The sequence below is a fragment of the Bombina bombina genome, chromosome 5, assembly GCF_027579735.1.
Source record: "Bombina bombina isolate aBomBom1 chromosome 5, aBomBom1.pri, whole genome shotgun sequence".
Classification (NCBI taxonomy): domain Eukaryota; kingdom Metazoa; phylum Chordata; class Amphibia; order Anura; family Bombinatoridae; genus Bombina; species Bombina bombina.
This window is the reverse complement of record NC_069503.1, coordinates 1,000,459,893-1,000,484,855: the sequence shown is the minus strand read 5'-3', so window position 1 is coordinate 1,000,484,855 and position 24,963 is coordinate 1,000,459,893. Positions and strand designations below refer to the sequence as shown.

Genomic DNA, 24,963 nt, shown 5'->3' with positions numbered 1-24,963 from the left:
AAGAACATGTAAACATTGGGTATTTCTAAACTCGGGACAAAATTTAGAAACTATTTAGCATGGGTGTTTTTTGGTGGTTGTAGATGTGTAACAGATTTTGAGGGTCAAAATTAGAAAAACTGTTTTTTTCCATTTTTTCATCATATTTTATATTTTTTTATAGTAAATTATAAGATATGAAAATAATGGTATCTCTAGAAAGTCCATCTAATGGTGAGAAAAACGGTATATAATATGTGCGGGTACAGTAAATGAGTAAAAGGAAAATTACAGCTAAACACAAACACCGCAGAAATGTAAAAATAGCCCTGGTCCTTAAGGGAAAGAAATTGAAAAATGGCCTTGTCCTTAAGGGGTTAAAAGGGACAGTCTTTTAATATTTAAACTGAGTTTGCATTGCTGGCATTAATAATTTTTGAATGGTTGATAAGTGTTAAGAGAGCTGTAATAACACTATCAAGTCAGTTTACATATCTGTTGGATTTTCATTTTGCACTAGCCAAATGCCGACAGCAGAAGTGTTTTTTGTGTCTCATTGAAAAATGATAATTTGTACATAATTTATATATTGGCTTGTTATATGCAGTTATTACTGAACTCTACTTTTTAGCTTGCTCTCTTTGTGTAAAGGGTCAATTGCTCTTCACAACTAGTATTTTCAAAAGTGAAACATTTTTAAAACTTGTAAAACACACACATTTTTTATAAAAGAATATGGATATTTAAAGGAACAATGAACTGAGGCAAGCAGCAGATAATAGTTCATTTTATATAATGTTGGTGCAGGAAAACCATTTAAAACGGTCTGGTCTCTCTTTCTCTCTCCCACCCCATGAGGAGTTAGATTTCCTCTGATATCTCTTGTTTACATATCTTTTCTGCAGCCAATACTGCAGTACTGTAGGTTTCAGCAGCTATTTCAACTTACACAATTAAAGTGGAGGAAAAACAGCTTTTTCAACTGACAAAATTAGTGAAAAAGTGTTATTTACAAATAATTTAATACACTACATTAGGTAACATAAGTCACTGGGAACACATTGCAGTGGAGAAAATGTTACATTGACCCTTTAAACTATTGTGATAATATAAGGATGCCCTTATACTTACTTTTGCATCTTTTTCCATCTTCACCCAAGATGTATCCTTCAAAACATTTGCACACATATGAGTTCTCGTTATTGATGCAGATATGTTCACAGCCATGGTCTAACGTTTTGCAGAGATCTTTACCTGTAACATCAGCACAAATAATAATATTAACATGTTTGTTGTTTTGGCAAAATGTGTTGCTTTAGCTATTACATGGATCTACCAGCTTTTATTGTTTTATTTTATGAGGTAACGTCCAAAAAGAGTCTAAGTGCTCCATTTATGATGCAGCGAATGCTGTTTCAGTGTCCCATGGTTTCAGGCTCCCTAACCTGTCCACCACCTTTTAGGTGACGGATTGAATCGGAATGATTGACAATTCCTGCTAGCAGCCGATTGGCTGCCAGTGAGCAGGGGCGGCATTGCACAAGCATTTCACTAGAAATGCATGTGCAATGATAAATGCTGTCGTCATTTAGCGATGTTGAGCGGACATGATTCACTATAGCGAATCATGTCTGCTCGGCATCTATTAACCCCTGTGGTTGTATGTCACTATTTAAAGGTTTTTTTATGTATTCAATTTTGGGTGTACTGTTATCTAACTTGTTTGTAAAGTTTTGAAGACATTTTTGTGATGCTGGTATTCTTCACAGGTGACAGTTCACAGTTCAATGTGCCAAGAGGCGAACCGTTATTGATAGCTCCTGCTCTATTGGTTGTAGTGGAGAGCCACTCATGGCTGTGATGATGGGCATGTAAAAATCTACAATTTTTGAGTTGCAATGTTGCAGCAATTTTTTTCACAACCAGGCTTTACTGTACCTAGGCTAACACTGGGAATTATTCTGAACATGAATGAAAATAATCTAGCTATTCTGCTTAAAAAGTATAGGTGACTAATTTGTACCCAAAAATGTAATGAAAATTCATGAACAAAAGTAATTAATAAAAATAATAATTTTAACCATCATGGCCAAGTTTGCATTACTGTCATTTTGTTTTCTTTTTGTTTTTAACATAAGAGACTTCTGGAAAGACTGTGCATCTGTTCTTGCAGAGTGATGTCATATTACAAGCCACTGCTGGAATTAATACTATAATGAAAAATATATGTTATCAGCTCCCATCGTCTTGACCACAGTCTGAGTGAAAATACTGCAATTGAGATTTTACCTTTTCTTTTCAAACCTCCCTGCCAAGGATTTGGAAATATTGACGCTGACAATTCTGTTCTCTACAAGGATATGTAAAATAAGGTTTTTTGCTGACCACAGAAATTTAAGGATGCCAGACAATGACAGTTGTGGGTTTTGGTCCAATCCACTTTGAGCCAATGCAGAATGAGAAACATGCTGTGAGAAGTATTACGTTATTAGTATGTGTGGGATGGGTTCATACAAGTCTGGAGTGCACTTACTTTGGCAAGTCTTCTTATCATCACGAAGAACATATCCTTCAAAACACTGGCAAGTAAAGGAACCTTCTGCATTAACACACAAGTGCTCACAGCCGTGATCATGTAAGCCACAGTAGTCCACAGCTGAAAGATAGCAAAAGCTCATAATGTGATTCAGAGATCATAATATGCACAACTACAACATCGAAATATTTGATTCTGCCATTTTGGACAGTGTCATATTTTTTAAATTTTTAATATCAAGCCAAGTCTATCCAGTAATTGAACTGTGAATAAATTACTATATCATGCTAATGAATGTTGCTTGGGAAAATTTGTAAAACATAGAAAATTTGACAGTGTATAAGAATCTTAAGAGCCATTTATTGAGTGCATTCTTATTTAAAGGTTAGACATAATTAAATAATCTGTATAGTCTTATGTATATCCCAGTTATTCTTGAATTCTAGTTTGTATTTGCCATACAATGTCTGCTGCAAACGCTGTCCATATATATTTTAGGAGAAAATAAGTATTTCTATATAATAACTGAGATTTTTTAAAAAAAATTGTTAAGTTTTAAACCATAGAATGTAAAAACATTTATAAAATTCTGATACATACTGAATCTGTGTTGGGGTATTTTCTGTTTGTAACCAATATCAAGAAGTGTTTTGGAATTTAATTTTAAACAAATCATACAGTTAACGTTTGTCCTATTGACAACTAAAGACACTCAGTTAAAACAATATCAAAGACATAATGAGGAAAAAAATACATCATATTCAAATATCGGTCTTACAAACCTAAAAATCACATGCACAGTACATTACATACAGATAATATATGAATGTCACAATGGTGCATTTTGAAACATTTCTCACATTGTAAAACGTTTTCTAAATAAAGCCTGATTTCTACCATTAAAGCTAATGAGCCGCTTTCTTAAAAACTGTATACGAACATTGATTGCAGTAACAGTGAGAAATTATGGTTTTGCGAGAAAGAAGCAGCTCATTAGTTTCAATGGTAAAAATCACAACGTTTCCAAAACACGTTTTACATTATGAGAAATGTTTCAGAATGCACTATCATAAACAGGAACATATGTGGTCATTTGTTATGCAAGGTATTAATATCCCATACTGTTACCCTTGTTTATAAACCAAATCTACATAAAAAAAACTAACAAGTTTTCCCAAATCACATTCAGACCCCCATCACTTCATTCATTTGCTCCTGAGGAATTATAGGAGTTTGACCCCCTATTGTGTCACAGTTACCCATATCTACATGTCCATATCTTAAATTGCAATATTTTACTTTCAACATTTCAACAGGGTACTTTTTTAAAATGCAATTGCTTTATTAAAGCAGATGGGTATAGGGAGATTACCATTCTCATATCAATGGACATCCTTACACTTTGTTTAACACAACGTTTCATTCGCATTTAATATCTTACAATATTAAGCCTCTAAAAACATTTGGAGATTAGCAAATGTGTATTACAATTATTTGTTAATTTGCATGTTAGAGCAAATTAGTACTGTGATTTAATTCTGAGGTTTGAGGTTGCTTTACTGCCCACCTCCTGAGAAGCTGGAATATATCCCTCAGGTTCCAGAACTTTGATGCTGGAACATTCTACACAAAAATTATTGATCAGTGCAGGAGCTTATTTATATCTGTCACTATTTTTTTCAAGGAGTATAAACCTAGACTGCAAACCAATTCCAGTTTTGCTAACACAATTACATTTTAAATGATTTTTAACCCCTTAATGACCGCAGCACTTTTACATTTTCTGTCCGTTTGGGACCAAGGCTATTTTTACATTTTTGCGGTGTTTGTGTTTAGCTGTAATTTTCCTCTTACTCATTTACTGTACCCACACATATTATATACCGTTTTTCTTGCCATTAAATGGACTTTCAAAAGATACCATTATTTTCATCATATCTTATAATTTACTATAAAAAACATTATAAAATATGAAGAAAAAATGGAAAAAAACACACTTTTTCTAACTTTGACCCCCAAAATCTGTTACACATCTACAACCACCAATAAACACCCATGCTAAATAGTTTCTAAATTTTGTCCTGAGTTTAGAAATACCCAATGTTTACATCTTCTTTGCTTTTTTTGCAAGTTATAGGGCCATAAATACAAGTAGCACTTTGCTATTTCCAAACCACTTTTTTTTCAAAATTAGCGCTAGTTACATTGGGACACTAATATCTTTCAGGAATCCCTGAATATCTATTGACATGTATATATTTTTTTTTAGAAGACATCCCAAAGTATTGATCTAGGCCCATTTTGGTATATTTCATGCCACTATTTCACCGCCAAATGCGATCAAATAAAAAAAATTGTTCACTTTTTCACAAATTTTTTCACAAACTTTAGGTTTCTCACTGAAATTATTTACAAACAACTTATGCAATTATAGAATAAATGGTTGTAAATGCTTCTCTGGGATCCCCTTTGTTCAGAAATAGCAGACATATATGGCTTTGGCTTTGCTTTTTGGTAATTAGAAGGCTGCTAAATGCCACTGCGCACAATACGTGTATTATGCCCAGCATTGAAGGGGTTAATTAGGGAGCATGTAGGGAGCTTCAAGGGTTAATTTTAGCTTTAGTGTAGTGTAGTAGACAACCCCAAGTATTGATCTAGGCCCATTTTGGTATATTTCATGCCACCATTTCACCGCCAAATGCGATCAAAGTAAAAAAAAAAACGTTAATTTTTTCACAATTTTAGGTTTCTCACTGAAATTATTTACAAACAGCTTGTGCAATTATGGCACAAATGGTTGTAAATGCTTCTCTGGGATGCCCTTTGTTCAGAAATAGCAGACATATATGACTTTGGCGTTGCTTTATGGTAATTAGAAAGTCGCTAAATGCTGCTGCGCATCACACGTGTATTATGGCTAGCAGTGAAGGGGTTAATTAGGTAGTTTGTAGGGAGATTGCAGGGTTAATTTTAGCTTTAGTGTAGAGATCAGCCTCCCACCTGACACATCCCACCCCCTGATCCCTCCCAAACAGCTCCCTTCTCTCCCCCAACCCACAATTGTCCCCGCCATCTTAAGTACTGGCAGAAAGTCTGCCAGTACTAAAATAAAAGTTTTTTTTTTAAGAAAAAAAAAAGAAGCATATTTACATATGCTGTGTTTAGGATCCCCCCTTAACCCCCAACCTCCCTGATCCCCCCCAAAACAGCTCTCTAAGCCTCCCTCTCAGCCTTATTGGGGGCCATCTTGGGTACTGGCAGCTGTCTGCCAGTACCCATTTTGAACAATCAAATGTTTATTTTTTTTTTATTTTTTTTCTGTAGTGTAGCTCAATCTCCTAAATCACACCTAAGGGCTTTTTTATTGATTTAAATTTTGTCCCACTTTTATTGTTTTGGGACACATTTTTTCCATAGTGTAGCGGTTCCCACCCGCTCCCTCCCCGTGCACGCGCCTGCCCCCGCCCCCTCGTGCACGTGCGCACGCCCGCCCCCGGACTTACCTGCCCACGATCCCGCCCCCCTCCACATGACCAGGGCCATCGATGGCCGCCACCCACCTCCCACACCGGCTCCCACCCACCAACGATACCGGCCATCGATGTCCGGTGCAGAGAGGGCCACAGAGTGGCTCTCTCTGCATCGGATGGCCGTAAAAGGTTATTGCAGGATGCCTCCATATCGAGGCATCACTGCAATAACCGGAAAGCAGCTGTAAGCGAGCAGGATCGCTTCCAGCTGCTTTCCACACCGAGGACGTGCAGGGTACGTTCTCAGGCGTTAACTGCCTTTTTTCTGAGGACGTACCCTGCACGTCCTCGGTCGTTAAGGGGTTAAACATTTATTGTATATGCAGTAATTTGCAATCTAATGCTTAAGTGGATCCATATACAATAACATATACTTTAAAGACAAATCGGATGATACTCCACACTAACCTTGGAATCCTGTAAAAGACTGAGTAGTTTATCACTGGTCAAATAAAGTGAGAAATTCCTCTTACCACTGCAGGTCTTCATGTCTTCGTTTATGACAAACCCTTCATTGCACTGACAGACATATGACTCATCCAGGCTGATACAGAGGTGTTGGCATCCGTGGTTATTCTCTGCACAGTAGTCAATTTCTGAAATCAAAGGGGATAAAACAAAAACACAAAATGAGAATACAAATACATAATGAAATTGAACTTAGAGAACAAACTTACAAATAATAAGCAATTAAACAGTCTAGTTTGCAATATTGTTGCTTGTTATTTTCCATACATATTAAAGGGATATGAAACCACTTGTTTTATATAATATCAAACTTTCAGATTACTTATTATTATATTTTCTTTGTAGTTTTTCAGCAATTCTTAATATAGAAATGAATCCTTTCCAAACCTATAGTGGGACTCATTATACAAGTCCTGTCATTGTGGGTTACCCAGGTAGAACCTACGTGAATGCACACACTGTGGAAGTCATGCACATAAACAATAGTAGACAATGGCATTTTTTTCCAATGTAATTTTCATATAAAAAATACTGGCAGTGGAGGAAGAAGATAATTGCAGATAGGATAGATGCTTCTCATATTAATTACTAAACAGGCAGGAGTAACATTCTTATGGCCAGACAGCTCTACGCAAACCAGCATCACTCAGTGACAAAATTGAAGGATCTGAAATTAGGACAACTTTGTATTCAAAGAATAAGATTATTTAGTGCACATGTAATTCTATTTGCCCCTTACTGTGCATGAGATCAAGAACGAGTATATAACTCAACAGTGTGTTATATTGATGTTCAATACAACGTAATCATTGGCTGCATGAATTTGAAGTACAGCCTTCTTTGGAGGGTGGTTGTTCACTATGAAATAATTATTAATATTTTGTTGTATACTATTTAAAAGCTTCATTTTAAATGCAACTAAGTGTATATAATTACCACTACTATATTATTATATATTATATTATTAATGTATGAAATCCATCTGTTTTAAAACATCCTTTTTAGAAAAGTTTTATAACCCTTTAAATAAGACCTATTGTTTTATGTGTTAATAAATTAATTAAGCTTACATTTATATATATATATATATATATATATATATATATATATATATATATATATATATATATATATATATATATACACAGTATATATATAAATATATATATATATAAATATATATATATATATATATATATATATATATATATATATATATATATATATATATATATATATATATATAAACAAATGTCCAGAACTACAAAGATTATGAGTTGTCCTATGAAAATGTTAGCTATTAAATAATTCCTCAATTAGATCATCTTTTTTGATGAGGTAACACAAGGGCTTGGTCCTATTTAATGCATGTTATGTCTAAATGGGCTAGATTCATCGAGACTCCTGAGGCTGCAGCCTGCAGGTGGGTTTCTCTGTGAAGGTGAAATCATGCTCTAAACTCACTGATTATAACTTTAGCTATATTTTCCACATATCCAGTATTGAGTGCATCTGCCATCAACACCTTTAGTTGTCTAATGTGCTCAATACATAAAATCTGAAACATGAAAACAAAACCGCTTGCTAAGCGTAAAAACAATAATTACAACTGAAAGAACTTCAAAAACATGGTTGATATAGCGTCAGTGTTTGTGAACGCAAACTATTCACGCGTTATACAAAAATAATCATTTTTTATTATTATTTTACTTTCTCATCGTTTTCTTTTGTGTGCTTGTTAGAGTGGTCTGATTTATAGAGGATGTATATTTTACCATTTTATTTGTGTTTGTTTTGTAAGGTAGTGAAGGCATTTTTTGTTATGCCACTGTCTATGTGTAGGGCAGTGAACTGTTATGGGATAGAAGCAGCTTCACTAAGAAATTGTTACTGTTATGAGGGGCAGGTAAAAATATTTATGCATTTCATAATTTTGTAATTGTGATGTTGTGGTGAATTTGTTTTACTAACAGGTTTTATATAATTTAGGCTTATGTTAGAAAAGGGATTCAAATCCAAAAACTGTATTATGGGTATTGAATTCATGCAACATGATCACTTTTTGTTAGGTTTGAAAACTGTCTATTCACATATGATAGCATAATACACACACACACACACATACACACACACACACACACACACACACATACACACACACACATACACACACACACACACACACACACACACACACACACACATACACACACACACACACACACACACATACACACACACACACACGAAAATATAGGGATGTTTTATAGTTTCAAATGATTCAGGGTTAGCTCATTTGAAATGTTCAGAGGTGTACGTGTAATTTCATATATTTTCTGTTCTCTTATGAAAACCCTAAAGACATAGTTAACATCTGGAAGTGGGCGTACTATAAATGTATAGAGGAAGAAGCTTTGACGTTTCTAATATTCCTCTCAGCAACACTAAAATTACTCATTTGCTAACATTTAACTTAACAATGCTTTGGAATGGCCAATACAGTTTTATGTTCTTGCTGCATTCTATGAGTGCCGTTTAATTCTGATCTAAGATACCATTATTAATGTCAATTTCATAAATTTAGATTAAACTAAAATTAGGACAATAAATTAAAAAATGTGCTTGTTCCACAATTACTAGAGAGACTGTAGCTCAAATTATGTAACATAATATGCTGCAAAATGCTGCAAATTGCTTGACTTGGTTATATAATACAGAGACATTGCAGTGAACTCATTTAGATATAGCTCTTAATTGGTCACCATCAAGGGAAATAAGATAATAAACATATTCAAAAAAAGTTTCAAGTGATAGTTTTGTTTTTAAAGCTTTTAAAACATTTTTATACGTACATTTCAATGCTTAATTGCTGGTATATATTATGCATATACTGTATAAATAACATTAATGCCACTCTAAAGAGCATACTTAGACAAATTGAGTTTATTTTGTAGCACTCTTGTTAACTAAAATATGTGTTATATCTTTAGCTATAGAGGAGTGATAAGGCATTTAAAAAATATGCATTGTACAGATCTGCAATTAAAGGGATATGAAAGTGCTCTTTTAATAGAAGCAAATATGTTAAATCAAAGTAAACATAAAAATAAAACAGCAAGCTGCTTACTTGTTTTCTTGCTAAATGAACACCTAGACATTCTCAGTGTAGCCACTGCTTGCAGTTGGATATGGGAGCTACCATTACAGAAATCAAGTTCTAATGTCACATGTTTTTTGCAGCAAAAGTCCTCTACTAAGGGATGTATTTATCAAGCTATGGCGGACAGGGGCGTACATATGCATCCGCAGCTCGCCTCTGCCCGCGCACAGCCAATCACGCACTGGCAGGAGCTGTCAATCTCCCCGGTCATATGAAAGTGTAGGAAGCAGTGGTCTGATGACTGCTGCTTGATAATTACGGACTGCAAACAGGCTGCTATGTAACCCAGGAAAGTGATTTTAGCAGGAGCCCACCCAAATAACTAGACATACTAGCATTCAGGTGACACAGGAACTGATTTTATTGTAAAACATACACTCCTTTTATACACACAGCTCATCTTGATAAGACAAAGGACAATCCCACAATTTTCCCGCCATTCCCGCCACTCCAGACTGACTGGCATCTCCATGATTTGTTACTGGGGACCGAGGTTACAGTCCGTTGAATTTATGGGGTTAGGGGTGTCCAAAACCCCGGTTCTCAAAGGAGCTCCCCACCGATAATTTCCCCAGCTCTTGTCCTCCTTAGGGGCTACCAATCCCCAAAAGAGCGGAGCTCTGGGGCAAAGGGCTGCTGGAGCGACCAGAGGTAAAGTTAGCGGGTGTCCTGCTGTCCTGTGGCCGACCGGGGTTTTCCTAGTCATACATCAGCTCTTCTCTAAACAAGTTTAGAACACAAAACCATGCAAACAAAAGCTTCCAGAGATTGTGGTTGCTCCGAGGAGCCCAAAACCACTGGTAAACAACAGGGGTGAGGTTGTAGGGGTTTAACCCTTGCAGCCCGGTATCCGTGACATTCCATTTTTTTAATTATTACATTTCCTGGATTGTTTGCCTAGTATCAGTCTACTGGGTGACTGTTTGATCCCAGTTCGCTTCTTTTGCACCAAGGGAGGTGCTTCACCTCTCCTGTTTAAACAAAACTAGGCCATATTGGCACCCTTGTTCTCTGTTTACATCACCTACAGATTACTGAACATCTACTGGAGGTCAGTCTGCTGGGTAACTGAACTAGACCCCAGCCTGCTCCATCCGCATCACTAGGGGTGCTTCACCGAATGTGAGTGTATCCATTATACACAAAAGTTACTATTGTATCAAACAATATTGGGCCATGTGGCGCTTCTGTTTTTTTATGTTGTCTACAGATCAATGATCCTGGATCGTGGCCTTGATCCTCACACAGACATAGATTGTGAAAAATTACACAGAACAAATACTGATTGAAAATTTTCTAAATTGCAAATCTGAATTTGTGGTATATTTATTAGAATGTTCTTCATTCTACATTGGGCACACTAAAAGAAGTTTGAAAAGAAGGGCCCTAGAACATATTAACAACATAAATGAAGCAGACTCAGAATACGGAATAGGGAAACATTTTGAGTATTGTCATAACAAAAATAGTGAAGAATTCACAATAAAAGCCATTGCACAGATTCCACCTTCAAAAGGCAGGGAAAGACTTATTGGATCCATCATCTAAAAACAATGCAACCAATGGGTTTAAATAAAGACATAGATCTTGCAGATTTTTGTAAAACATAAAAAATTAGCATCAGAAAATGTAATTCTCTGGCTCTGAAAGATTAGAAAAACTAGAAAACAAAATGACACAGTTTAAATATGTTATTTGCAATATGTATTAGATCTCATTGTTTACTATAACGCTATATCTTGCCTCTTGAAACAAATGAGATTCAATCTAAGTATATACTAAGGCATATAGGTAATGATAATCAGTTTCTTACACATTGGGACCCATTTATCACGCTCTGGATGGAGCTTGAGGGCCGATGTTTCTGGCGAGTCTGCAGACCGCTGCTCCATAACCTGTCCGCCTACTCAGAGCAGACATCGCTGCAATTCTGTCAGGGTTTTTTCCCTGTTGTGTTTGCCATGTGCTGCTGGGAGCCATTTTACTCACCTCTCTTCCCGACTATGGTGCATTGTGGGGGATGCTGCTCAATTCCTGCACTTCCTTTTATGGCCAGACTGGTGTGCATCATCCATGTGAGACAGGATGCAGTCTCAGAATTGTGATGTCATCACTTATTATTTAAAGGGCCTCTGTTCAGTATGCTTTGCCTTTGCATTGTCTCAGACCTGTTTGTGGGAGTTCCCAAAAAGGGTCTTTCGTTCTGTTACAAAAGGGCAGTTTATACGTTTGAAACGTAATTGTACAACACAAGAGGAATTTGATAAACAGGCTTCAGAATTAGAGGACCGCTTATGTCAAAGAGGTTATAAAAGAAAGGAAGTGTCTATTTCTAGATTGGATATAGCCAAAAAAAGCAGGTCTCAATTTCTCAAGTCAGAGAAGCCTGAGAAACAGGATGTATTTGAAGGTGTTACCTTTATCACTAAATATAGTAACCAGTACCACCAGGTCTGTAACATCATACGGAAGCATTTCCATATGCTATCAGCTGATGATGATCTTAGTGATATTGTCTCTAAGGGATGTAGGTATGCTTTCAGAAAAGGAAAAACATTGGCTAACATTTTAGCTCCTACACAAATAAGCACCACAAAACCTGATCAATCATCATGGTTAAGATTTAAAGGAGTCTTTAAATGTAGCTACACGTCATGTATAGCCTGTGGATACCTACAGTGTGGGGAAGGTTTTTTAAGTTCAGTAACAGGTGAACAATTCAGGCACTATTCATGCCTGAATTGTTGAGCCACTTATGTGGTTTACCTGCTGACCTGTGTACAATGTGGAGTTCAATACATAGGACTCACATCTAGAGAAACACGGGACAGAATACGTGAACATGTAAACAATATCAAAGCAGGAAAATTGACAACGCCATTAGTGCAGCATTTTAAAATGAAACATAATAAAAATGCAGAAACACTGAGGTGGACCATCATCGAACAAGTAACTTGTAAGGCAAGGGGTGGAGACAGGGATAAGCTTCTAGCCAAAAGAGAGGCCTTCTGGATACACAGACTCAGGACTAGAATCCCCACAGGATTCAATTCAGAATTTGATATAATCAATTTTTGGGAGTAAAAGTTTTTGAGTCTGTGTGTCCGGGGGCTTCACCTAAGTTTGGCTTGAAGTTAAAGTATATTTAATTATATATTTTTTGGCAATAATCTTTAGCAAAGAGAAAAGAAAATAATTTTTTGAGAAAAAAGATTTTTTATAATTCTTTGCAAAGTTGTGTAGTTCTTCAGTTTTTAAATGTCTCAATCATCAAACGATTTGGTAAGGGACTTAAACACATAAGGAAACATCAAGTTGGAGTAGTTTAGAGCCCAAAGAATGATATGGATATGTTGGCAGATTTTGTAATCAAGCCTAAAAAGTTTCAAAGTTGTAAAGTCTAGAATTATACTACACAAGCTTTAAGCCTATTTTAAGTCCTTACTAACAGCTCATCTGAAAATAAGCAATTGCATAATGTCTATATTACTTATTAGTATTTATTAAACATTCAGGAATAATGTTTTATAATGGTTAAATATATATAAGAGGTGTGTTCTGAGAAAACGCCCAGGATAATTCTTTTATCCAATCAGAATTTAGCACAATGTATTTAAAGGTGGATTGGGATTATGAGCATTATGCTACGACTACGGCCAGTTAGGGTGAAACGCGTCATCGATAAGCTCTTTGAGTGATTTCTACACACACCACAATTTCCTTTGTTGTTGTGTAACAAAGCTTCTTGAGGGGAGTTTCTGTGACCTGCAATAAAAGTTTTTAACAAGTACCCTGGTGCAGCTCATCACTTTGTGTCCTGGAGTTAACTGAAACGGAGTGTGCACATTGGTAGCTTGTGTCCGCTATCTATCCAGCCAGCACCCATCGGACGGATCTGACAGCTGATTGAACAGCTGAGAAAAAGGAAGCCGAATGTGGAGATTCCGGTGACGTCAGACGCCAAGCTACCGCGAGTGGAGAGGGACCCAGGAGGAGAGCGGAGGATAAGCCGGAGGCAGAAAGAGGGGCTCTGATTGATACCATCCCATTGCCTCGAGAGTACGAGTAAGCTCTCTGTGGATGGGCCAGTCTCTGCGAGCAGCGGTAAGCGGAAACAACCCGGGAACATTCTCCAGCAGGGGTGAGTCTATTTACAAGACATCTCTACCTTGGTGTAAATACAAAATTGGGATTGCCTATTATATTAAGTAAAAAGACTGGGCAGTTATAACAGGTGCTCACACAACCTATGACTATTGAGTTCCTGTGTATTACCTGGCTGCCTGATGTCCTTCCTGGTTCCTGATCCCTGGCTTGTTCCTGACTCTGCTGTTTTCCTTGTTCCTGATTCCGGCTCGTCTGACTATTCCCTTTGGCTCCTGACTCGGCTCGTCTGACTACCAGCTCTGGTTTTGATTCCTGGCTTGTTATTTGACTTGTGGACTTTCAATTATTTTTTGCTATTAATAAAGGTGTGATTATTTTTGCACTTCTCATCTCAGTCTGATTCCTGGCACCCTGACAAATTCAACCGGATCGAGTACGATCGGGTTCAATGACACCCCCTGCTGGCGGCCGGTTGGCCGCAAATCTGCAGGGGGCGGCGTTGCATCAGCAGCTCACAAGAGCTGCTGGTGCAATGCTGAATACGGAGAGTGTATTGCTCTCCGCATTCAGCGAGGTCTGGCGGACCTGATCCGCACTGTCGGATTTGGTCCGCCAGACCTTTGATAAATATCCCCCATTGAATTAAAGTAATTATTCATTCTCCCGATACACAAATATTTTCCTCTTTGCTCTTTCCTCAAATTAGTTTGGCAAGAAACAGATACAAATGGACATGGAAATACCCCAAACATGTTAATTAGCCACCGTATACTATTAATTAATAAATGGTAAGCATTGCTTGGTATCCTAGCAATGTAACCGCTATAAAAGGATAAGCATTGGGACTAGTGGGCATACCCTCTGATGAAGTGAAGTTGATTCACAAAATGCGTAAGGGACACGCCCACTTGTGATGTCATGTCCGGTCCGGAGAAACTGTAAGAACCATCAGGTTGGATTTCTGTATCTTACAGAGCTTAAAGGACCGGATATCACACTGCAAGTTTTTAAAAGCCACAGTTTTTGATAACCAGACAGCAGAACTGCTGAAAGTTTTATTAGTGTGTTATTGTTGTTTTAAGAATCTTAATAAAAATGGCTCTATTTTTACCATAAATATAAAGTGTATCTTTTAAAAGAAAGTGACCATACCCCAAAAAGATTCCATACTCTAAGAGGTCAATGAGAGGAAACCTTTAACACAGATAGGGATTCACATCCCCACAGTGTGCGAACCATACCTCACATGTTTGAGGTCAGAATAGGTGAGCAAGTTTCGATTTATTTATATCGCATTTCATTTTAAAAAAGTGTTGATATACTGCACCATAAGTTGTTTCTATTCTCTATCTCTCCCTTTTCTGAGCGCTGAATCTGGTTATCCAACAGATGTAAAGCAGATATATATTTTCCTCACTTGAAAGTGTTTACTCAGTTTGGCTTTCATAATACTTTGTTGCTAATCCTTTAAGGCTATTGTTATAATGAAGAAATGCCAAAATATGAATACAAAATAAATGAATGCCTTATGTTTCAATGACCACAGGTAAAATTGAATGCTGTTTAATTTGAATATCGACCATATATAAACATACCTAGCATCTGTTTGTAAGGAATATTACTGCAGCTATGCCTAACATTTGTTTGTTCTAGAATCCTTTAAAGTATTGGCATAGAAGAACGTCTGCTCTCAAGCCCTACACTGCTGATTAAGGAATCATCCTTGTTATGATAAATATATCATTCTTATGGATAGTTAAGTCCACTCATTAATGTCCAGTGTTGTCGTTTAACTGGCTTTATAAACCATATGTAGTCCCAAGACATTTTAATTAAGTAATTCTAGATATTTTGTTGTATTGTTCAAACGCCAGATGTCTTGCAAACTTAAAGAACATAAAGCAGAACCGCTGAAGAGAACACAAGATAATAGCAGCCAGACTGATGTGTATAACTTTATATATCACTGTTATCCGTATATGACAACACAGCTGTGCTGTTTAATGCTATTATTTAAATGCACTGATTAATATATCATGCTCAATCTTTGGAATTTTTAAAAATCTGTAGCTAACCCATGAAAGTAATTTTGTTTGTTCACAAAATGTGTTCTCCAACCAGTCTCTAATAAACTATCATGAAATGACAATAATTTGAATAAAAACTTCCACATCTTTGCAAATAAAGGATGAAATTCAATAAGCAACACAATATTTTTAAACATATCCATATCAGCAGTGACTATCCTTATTCAAACACATGAGTAGGGGTGATATAGCCATTGAGAAGTTATATTGGCTAAGCTGTTATATTGAACGGGAGGTGAGAGAAACATTATTGCACATGTGGGAATTTGTTTATTCACTGCAAGTTGATTAAGGAAGTTGAAAATAATAGGAAGTGCATGAAGTTGTTAAAAACAACAACAATAAAATCTAAATTCCCTGTTTTAGAAGGAATAAAAATGACTCTCTATGTATCCTAAGCATTCTTGAATTACCACACTGCATTTTTTTATTCCACCTCTGCTGAACGGCTATACCACTTATCTAACATCCTTTCTGTAAAGTAAGATGATGCATTAAGGTGCATATTGAGGCTTAGACTTTGAAAAAGCAGGAATGTAAGCTTAGGAGCCGGCCCATTTTTGGTTCAGCACCTGGGTGGCACTTGCTGATTGGTGGCTACATTTAGCCCCCAATCAGCAAGCGCTACCCAGTTGCTGAACTATAAATGGGCAGGCTCCTAAGATTTACATTCCTGTTTTTCAAATAATGATACAGAGAAAATGAAGAAAAATTGATAATAGGAGTAAATTAGAAAATTGCATGCTCTAAATAAAAATGGATTTTATATCCCTTTAAGCACAATTGTTACTGCAAGAAGCGCAAATGTGATCAGAAGGTAGCAACATTTTACAGCTAGAACCCGTATTACAAGCCAAATGTGAAAAAAATATTGTGACAAACTTGCGGTAACTAACACGCCCTATACTATCAATGACATGCGCAAAGAGGAAATTCACGCTTGCATTACAAGTCCATGGCTGAAGTCATTGTGACTACTCATACAGGAATTCATAAACCACAAAACTGGTATCTTAGGTTTTATTTTCACAATATTTAATTTTCACACTATTTGGCACAAAACACAATGATAATATTTTAGATGTACTTAAAGGGATAGTGTACTGTAAAATTGGTTTCCCCTTGATGTGTTTAAAGTGACTTGTTATTCCAGTTGCAGAGTTTTAGGAAAAATATAGGAAAGTTGCTCTTTTATGTATATTTTTTTATGTGATATAGCTGTCTAATTGAAACTATAACCTCATCAAAATGACTGTACATGCAGGGAAAGCTTATATTTAAACAACATCCTCCTTATCTTTTCTCTCACTGTATACTGTAAAACTGTTTACTCCAGTATGTAAAATGGATCATTGGGAACACATTAAAGGGGAGAAAGAAAAACACAGTACATTGTCGCTTTAGTATACAATGGTCTAGTTTAATTAAGGCTATTTATTAAAAGAATAGTATTTTGTGTTGTAATCTGGTGCCAATATATATTTCAGTTTTATGGACTTTTTTTATGGACATACCCCTCAGCTGATTTTACTGACCACCCAACTAAAATTTAAGCCAATATTTAGCTATACATTGGCTTATATTATTTTTTTAAATGTTTGTTGCAAAATGTATGTTAAATTATGCTATTGGCTTGTGCCTTGGATAGCATAATTAAGATTTATAAACAGAAAATTATACAGTATTGCAAATCATTACTCTGCCTATGTCTATGGGTTAACATCAATGAAATATTTTCTGTCTAATTACACAGACTACAGTATTGATGTTCAAGTATATGTTGTCCAGGTGGCTAAATTCTTGCTAACACATAATTTTTTAACTTTTAAGGGAGTGTTCTATCTCCAAAGACGTGGGACCGCCAACGTTTCCCCCCTCATATTTCAATTTGTTTATGGGTTGGTGGAAGGATACACACATCTTTAGCGATAGGAATCCCTTTAAGCACCATATACATTTTTACAGGAGGTATATAGATAATCTCCTGTTTATTTGGAGAGGTGATTCTTTACAGATGGAAACATTAATTTATTATATCAATAGAATTTGGTTTACAGTAGAGAATCAGATTTCAGAGATTCATTTTCTTAACAAAAATCTGATTGGGTCTAATTAGACAGGCAAGATTCATACTACTCTGCACAGAAAACCTATTTACAGCAATACTGTCCTACATGGAAGGAATTGTCATCCTCAGGTAAGTCCCTTATGCTCTAGCTAAGGGACAGTTTGTCAGAATCAAAATAAACTGTACAGAAGAGTCTTTATATATTAGACAGAGCAACTTACTCATCCCCAGACTTTAAGAAAGAGGTTATTCTAAAAAAATACATTAATAATGCTAAACAGGAAGTTGACAACATGAAAAAAAGGGATTTGGTCAGAGAGACGTCATAAGACCTTAGAAAGAAACAAAAACCCAGCGCTTAGGTACTATATGTTGAATGTATGCAAATACATGAAAATATTATTATTATTATTATTCTTTATTTATAAAGCGCCGACAGATTCCGCAGCGCTGCCCATGGGTACAAGGATAACAGTACAGTGGAGAAACAATACGATAAGACACAAAATTTTACAGACAAATACAGGGGGAATTGAGGGCCCTGTTCCCGTGGGAACTTACAATCTAGATGGGTAGGTAAAATATAAAAATGAAAAAATATATTGTTACTATTCTTAACCCGTTATTAAGGGCTTATATAAAAAAAACTCCAGTTCATGGAAAACAGTCAATGTAAAGATGCATTGCAGCATGGTCTGTAATCAGAAACTTTGGGTATCACTCACATGAAAGGAGAATCTGCAATATACAAATGCGGAGACCAGCACATCCGACTCAAGATCAATTTATTTTATACAACAAATAGCGCTATAGTTATTGTACTAACAAGATAAAAAGAAATCATAAGCCATAAGACCTTCCCTGATTTCAAGGGTGTGTCACTAAAAAATCCTGCACAACACACACAAGTTTCTAAAATCATGAAATAAAATGTTTTCCATGTTGTCAGATGATGGATCAACAACAAGAAATTGGACAAGGAACATAGGTTTGCTTATGAAAGATTAGTTACTTTGGGGAACATTGTATCTCCTAGTAAGTTAAGGAGTTGATGTGAAGGTCTGAGCTATTGGTTATGTATAGATGTCACAATGCTATCTGTGTAGCATGTTCCCACGTGGACTCTGGTTCATATTTTGAGCCCACTGTCACAGTAAAGAAATATGGGATCCAATCATGTGTAAATTGCAGGATATCTTTAGTTATTTATCTGAAATGGTGTACTCACTGCAAGCTTCAGTATGTGGGGTACACTTCCTGTGAGGTCAGAGACAGAATCAGTGAGCATGTATCAGATATCAGGAGGTTGGACTCCAGTTCACAATTGGTTAAACCCATCATTGAAAAACATGTTTGTAAGGTTGCCACATTTAAAAGTGGAAAATTGGAGAAAGTGAATGTTCCAAAGGGAGGCGTGATCGAATCAAGATGCTATATAAACGCAAGACTTAATGGATATTTATATTAGATACTAAATTTCCAAGAGGGTTTATTTCATAATTTGATTCAATAAACTTTTGGGAGTAATCTTTAAATATATCAGTATTTATTTATCTTTATTGTGGAGTTGAATAACATCTTGTTTAATGTGACATCTTGCTATCTATCATCCTCTTACTTGAATTCATATTAACATTGTATGCAGAAATATGTTTTTGTAAATTAATAGTCCATAATAATACTGATGGCGGTAATGTAAATAATGTTATTGGTATTGGTTTAGTAATTATTTGTTACATTTACCCAACACAGCAGTTGACTATTTAAGTAATGTAAGATGCTAGTATGTGACACATAGTTGTTTGCAATGTGCTTTTTTTGATAATAATGTACCATTAAATAATTAAATAATATTCGTCCAGATTACGAGTTTTGCCGTAAGAGGGGTGCGTTGCTAATCTGCCGCCACCGACATCGCAGACACCTACATTATACTTATTAACCCCTAATCTACCGCTCTGGATATCGCCACCACTATAATAAACATATTAACCCCTAAACCGCTGCACTCCCGCATCACAAACATTAGTTAAATAGTATTAACCCCTAATCTGCCGCCCCTAACATCGCCACCACCTACCTACAATTATTAACCCATAATCTGCCGCCCCAACGTCGCCGCCACTATACTATATTTATTAACCCCTAAACCTAAGTCTAACCCTAACCCTAACACCCCCTAACTTAAATATAATTAAAATAAATCTAAATAAAACCTACTATTAATAACTAAATAATTCCTATTTAAAACTAAATACTTACCTGTAAAATAAACCCTAAACTAGCTACAATATAACTAATAGTTACATTGTATCTAGCTTAGGGTCTATTTTTATTTTACAGTCAAGTTTGTATTTATTTTAACTAGGTAGACTAGTTACTAAATAGTTATTAACTATTTACTAACTACCTAGCTAAAATAAATACAAATTTACCTGTAAAATAAAACCTAACCTACGTTACACCTAACACTACACTACAATTAAATAAATTACCTAAATTAAATACAATTACCTAAATTACAAAACAAAACATCACTAAATTACACAAAATAAAAATCAAATTACAAGATATTTAAACTGATTACACCTAATCTAATAGCCCTATAAAAAAAAGCCCCCCCCCCCCAAATAAAAAAAATCCCTAGCCTAAACTAAACTACCAATAGCATTTGCAGGGCATTGCCCCAAAGAAATCAGCTTTTTTACCTGTAAAAAAAAAATACAAACAACCCCCCAACAGTAAAACCCACCACCCACACAACCAACCCCCCAAATAAAACCCTAACTAAAAAAACATAAGCTCCCCATTGCCCTGAAAAGGGCATTTGGATGGGCATTGCCCTTAAAAGGTCATTTAGCTCTATTGCAGCCCAAAGCCCTAACCTAAAAATAAAACCCACCCAATAAACCCTTAAAAAAAGCCTAACACTAACCCCTGAAGATCCACTTACAGTTTTGAAGAGCCGACATCCATCCTCAACGAAGCCGGGAGAAGTCCTCAGCGAAGCAGGAAGAAGTCCTCAACGAAGCCGGGAGAAGTCTTCATCCAAGCCGGAAGAAGTGGTCCTCCAGACGGGCAGAAGTCTTCATCCAGACGGCATTTTCTATCTTCATCCATCCGGCGTGGAGCGGGTCCATCTTCAAGACATCCGGCACGGAGCATCCTCTTCTGCCGACTACTACCCGACGAATGAAGGTTCCTTTAAGTGACATCATCCAAGATGCAATTAGCTAATAGGATTGAGCTTCAATCCTATTGGCTGATCCAATCAACCAATAGGATTGAGCTCACATTCTTTTGGCTGATTGGAACAGCCAATAGAATGCAAGCTCAATCCTATTGGCTGATTGGATCAATTGGCTTATTGGATCAATCCTATTGACTGATTGCATCAGCCAATAGGATTTTATCAACCTTAATTCCGATTGGCTGATAGAATTCTATCAGCCAATCGGAATCTAAGGGACGCCATCTTGGATGGCATCACTTAAAGGAACCTTCATTCGTTGGGTAGTTGTCGGCAGAGGAGGATGCTCCACGCCGGATGTCTTGAAGATGGACCCGCTCCGTGCCGGATGGATGAAGATAGAAGATGCCGTCTGGATGAAGACTTCTGCCCATCTGGAGGACCACTTCTCCCGGTTTGGATGAAGACTTCTACCGGCTTCGTTGAGGACTTCTTGCCGCTTTGCTGAGGACTTCTCCTAGCTTAGTTGAGAATGGATGTCGGCTCTTCAAAACTGTAAGTGGATCTTCAGGGGTTAGTGTTAGGTTATTTTAAGTGTTTATTGGGTGGGCTTTATTTTTAGGTTAGGGCTTTGGGCTGCAATAGAGCTAAATGCCCTTTTAAGGGCAATGCCCATCCAAATGCCTTTTTCAGGGCAATGGGGAGCTTAGGTTTTTTTAGTTAGGGTTTTATTTGGGGGGTTGGTTGTGTGGGTGATGAGTTTTACTGTTGGGGGGTTGTTTGTATTTTATTTTTAAAGGTAAAAGAGCTTATTTTTTGGGTGCAATGCCCCGCAAAATGCCCTTTTAAGGGCTATTGGTAGTTTAGTTTAGGCTAGGTTTTTTTTATTTTGGGGGGGCTTTTTATTTTGATAGGGCTATTAGATTAAGTGTAATTAGTTTAAATATCTTGTAATTTGTTTTTTATTTTGTGTAATTTAGTGTTTCTCTGTTTTTGTAATTTAGGTAATTGTATTTAATTTAGTTAATTGTATTTAATTTAGGTAATTTATTTAATTGTAGTGTAAGGTTAGGTGTTAGTGTAGGACAGGTTAGGTTACAGGTAAATTTGTATTTATTTTAACTAGGTAGTTATTAAATAGTTAATAACTATTTAGTAACTATTCTACCTAGTTAAAATAAATACAAACTTGCCTGTAAAATAAAAATAAACCCTAAGCTAGCTACAATGTAACTATTAGTTATATTGTAGCTAGCTTAGGGTTTATTTTATAGGTAAGTATTTAGTTTTAAATAGGAATTATTACGTTATTAATTGTAGGTTTTATTTAGATTTATTTTAATTATATTTAAGTTAGAGGGTGTTAGGGTTAGGGTTAGACTTAGGTTTAGGGGTTAATAAATTTAGTATAGTGGAGGCGACGTTGGGGGCGGCAGATTGGGGTTAATAATATTTAACTAGTGTTTACGATGCGGGAGTGCAACGGTTTAGGGGTTAATATGTTTATTATAGTGGCGGCGATGTCGGGAGTGGCAGATTAGGGGTTAATAATTTTATTTAAGTGTTTGGGATGTGGGAGGGCCTCGATTAAGGGGTTAATAGGTAGTTTATGGGTGTTAGTTTACTTTTTAGCAGTTTAGTTATGAGTTTTATGCTACAGCTTTGTAGTTTAAAACTCATAACTTACATAACTAATGCGTTACGAATCTTGCGGGACAGGCTGTACCGCTCACTTTTTGGCCTAAAAAAAAAAGCTTGTAATACCGGCGCTATGGAAGTCCCATTGAAAATAGACTTCACGCAAATTGCGTAAGTTGATTTGCAGTAAGGCCAAAAAAGTGTGCGGGACAGCTGTACCTACAAGACTCGTAATAGCAGTGGTAGTAAAAAAGCAGCGTTATGAGCCTTAACGCTGCTTTTTTACTCATAACGCAAAACATGTAATCTAGCCGATTGTTTCCATTTAGGTTAGTTTATTTTGGAGATTGGTACCATACATTGTATCACAGCGTGTAAAGCTACTTATATTTCTACCTTAAAATATGGGTGTATTGGGTCATGTGACTTTAATAGCCAATAGTTAGGCATTGCTTTTAAATATGTGTTAGAAATTGTTTGTATTTAGCATCTATAATTAAGGTCGTAGGCAAAACATGCATGCGCTCAGGAATGTTTATTGTGTTTTTGCATTTTTAAACATACCAAAAAAATGTGTATTTTTAGTGTCTCTGTGAGTGCTATCATTCTTTGATGTTATTGTGTTACTCTGCCTCCAGCTGACTACTCCATAATACCACCTAGCTTGCAAAAATTTCAGTGTTGAACACTTCATTTAAAATGAAATCAATGGTATTTGTTTTTTAAAGGAAAACAAAATATTATTGCTGTGCTATGATAAATGCAGGCAGCGTATTGCTGCCCGTGGCTGCGATACTGGGTGGACAGGTTCGCTGGAGTAAGCCTTGTCCGTCTGGTGCTTCTTTAATGTCAGCCATTGTGTATATAGTAAATGTGTGTATGATGTGTAATCTACATGCACTGTACTGTAAAATGGTTAATTTTATACAATAAGTTATATGATTAACAGTACAGGATATTAAGATATCATAAAAAATGGTAGTGGCATTTCCTGGTAATTATAGTGCATTTTTAAACATTTCTAACACTGTAAAAGGCACAATTATGATATACAGTTCAAAGTTTAGTTTTAAATTAATTCCATACAGTTCTATGTAAGGCTTCCAGCATTGTTTGAAGGTATTTGCTCTGTTAGATTTATATTTTTTTCTGTACTACATATTTAAATGATCCACATTTAGATAACACTAAAATAATTGAATGCATTGATTAAAGACATAGTAAAGTAAAAAAAAAATCTATCATGCATTTTAAAAGCCGTCTAACATCGCCTAACATTGCGGCCGCGTATCTTAATAAGCTCTCCATATTTATAAAAAAAGCTGGCAAAAAGACGCTCACCAAGTACGATGAGATGAGCATCGGACTGTTGTTAACTAACAGTCATCGATCTCGCGTCTATTCGGCTTTTTCCCAACTTTATTTATACCCTGTTACTAAACGCCGCCACTATACTAAAATGTTTAACCCCTATTCAGCCACTCTCTGACACCGCTGCAACCTAAATAAAGTTATTAACCCCTATCCCGCCGCTCCCCGACACCGCCGCAACCTAAATAAAGTTATTAACCCCTATCCCGCCTCTTCCCGACACCGCCGCTACCTAAATAAAGTTATTAACCCCTATCCCGTTGCTCCCCGACACCGCCACCACTAAATAAGTGGCAGTGATTTATTTAGGTTGTGCCGATGTCGGGGCGGCAGATTAGGGGTTATTAGGTTTATTATAGCGGCGGCTGTGTCGGGGAGCAGTGGGATAGGGGTTAATAACTTTATTTAGGTTGGGGCGGGGTCGGGGAGCGGTGGAATAGGGGTTAATAACTTTATTTAGGTTGCGGCGATGTCGGTGGCGGATGATTAGGGGTGTTTAGACTCAGGGTTTATGTTAGGGTGTTAGGTGTAAATGTAACTTGTTTTCAACCATAGAAATCAATGGGATATCTGGCAACATCGAACATAAGCTTTCACTGCTTTCAGACTCCTATTGATTTCTATGGCATCCGCGGCCTCCAGGGTGGCGGATTGAAAACCAGATACGCTGGGCTGAAATAGCTGCGAGCATACCTGTTAAAAGTTTGATAACTGAGAAAAGGTGTCAAATAGAGCCGAATGTGTATTCAGAACACCTGTAATGACGTAAGCATCGATCTGCGTCGGATTGAGACTGGCGGATCATATGTTACGTCACAAATTTCAA

At 36.5% G+C, this 24,963-nt stretch overlaps 1 protein-coding gene across 1 annotated transcript in view; it reads right to left on the bottom strand.

Moving 5' to 3' along the window:
• Nucleotides 1-24,963, bottom strand: part of MATN2 (matrilin 2) — a 295,468-nt gene that overhangs the window by 98,694 nt on the left and 171,811 nt on the right. Inside the window, exons 9-11 of the mRNA XM_053715235.1 lie at nucleotides 6,522-6,644; nucleotides 2,513-2,635; nucleotides 1,111-1,233 (exon numbers count right to left, since the gene is read on the bottom strand). Of these exons, the coding sequence (XP_053571210.1) occupies nucleotides 1,111-1,233; nucleotides 2,513-2,635; nucleotides 6,522-6,644 (369 nt within the window). The remainder of the gene's footprint in view (nucleotides 1-1,110; nucleotides 1,234-2,512; nucleotides 2,636-6,521; nucleotides 6,645-24,963) is intronic.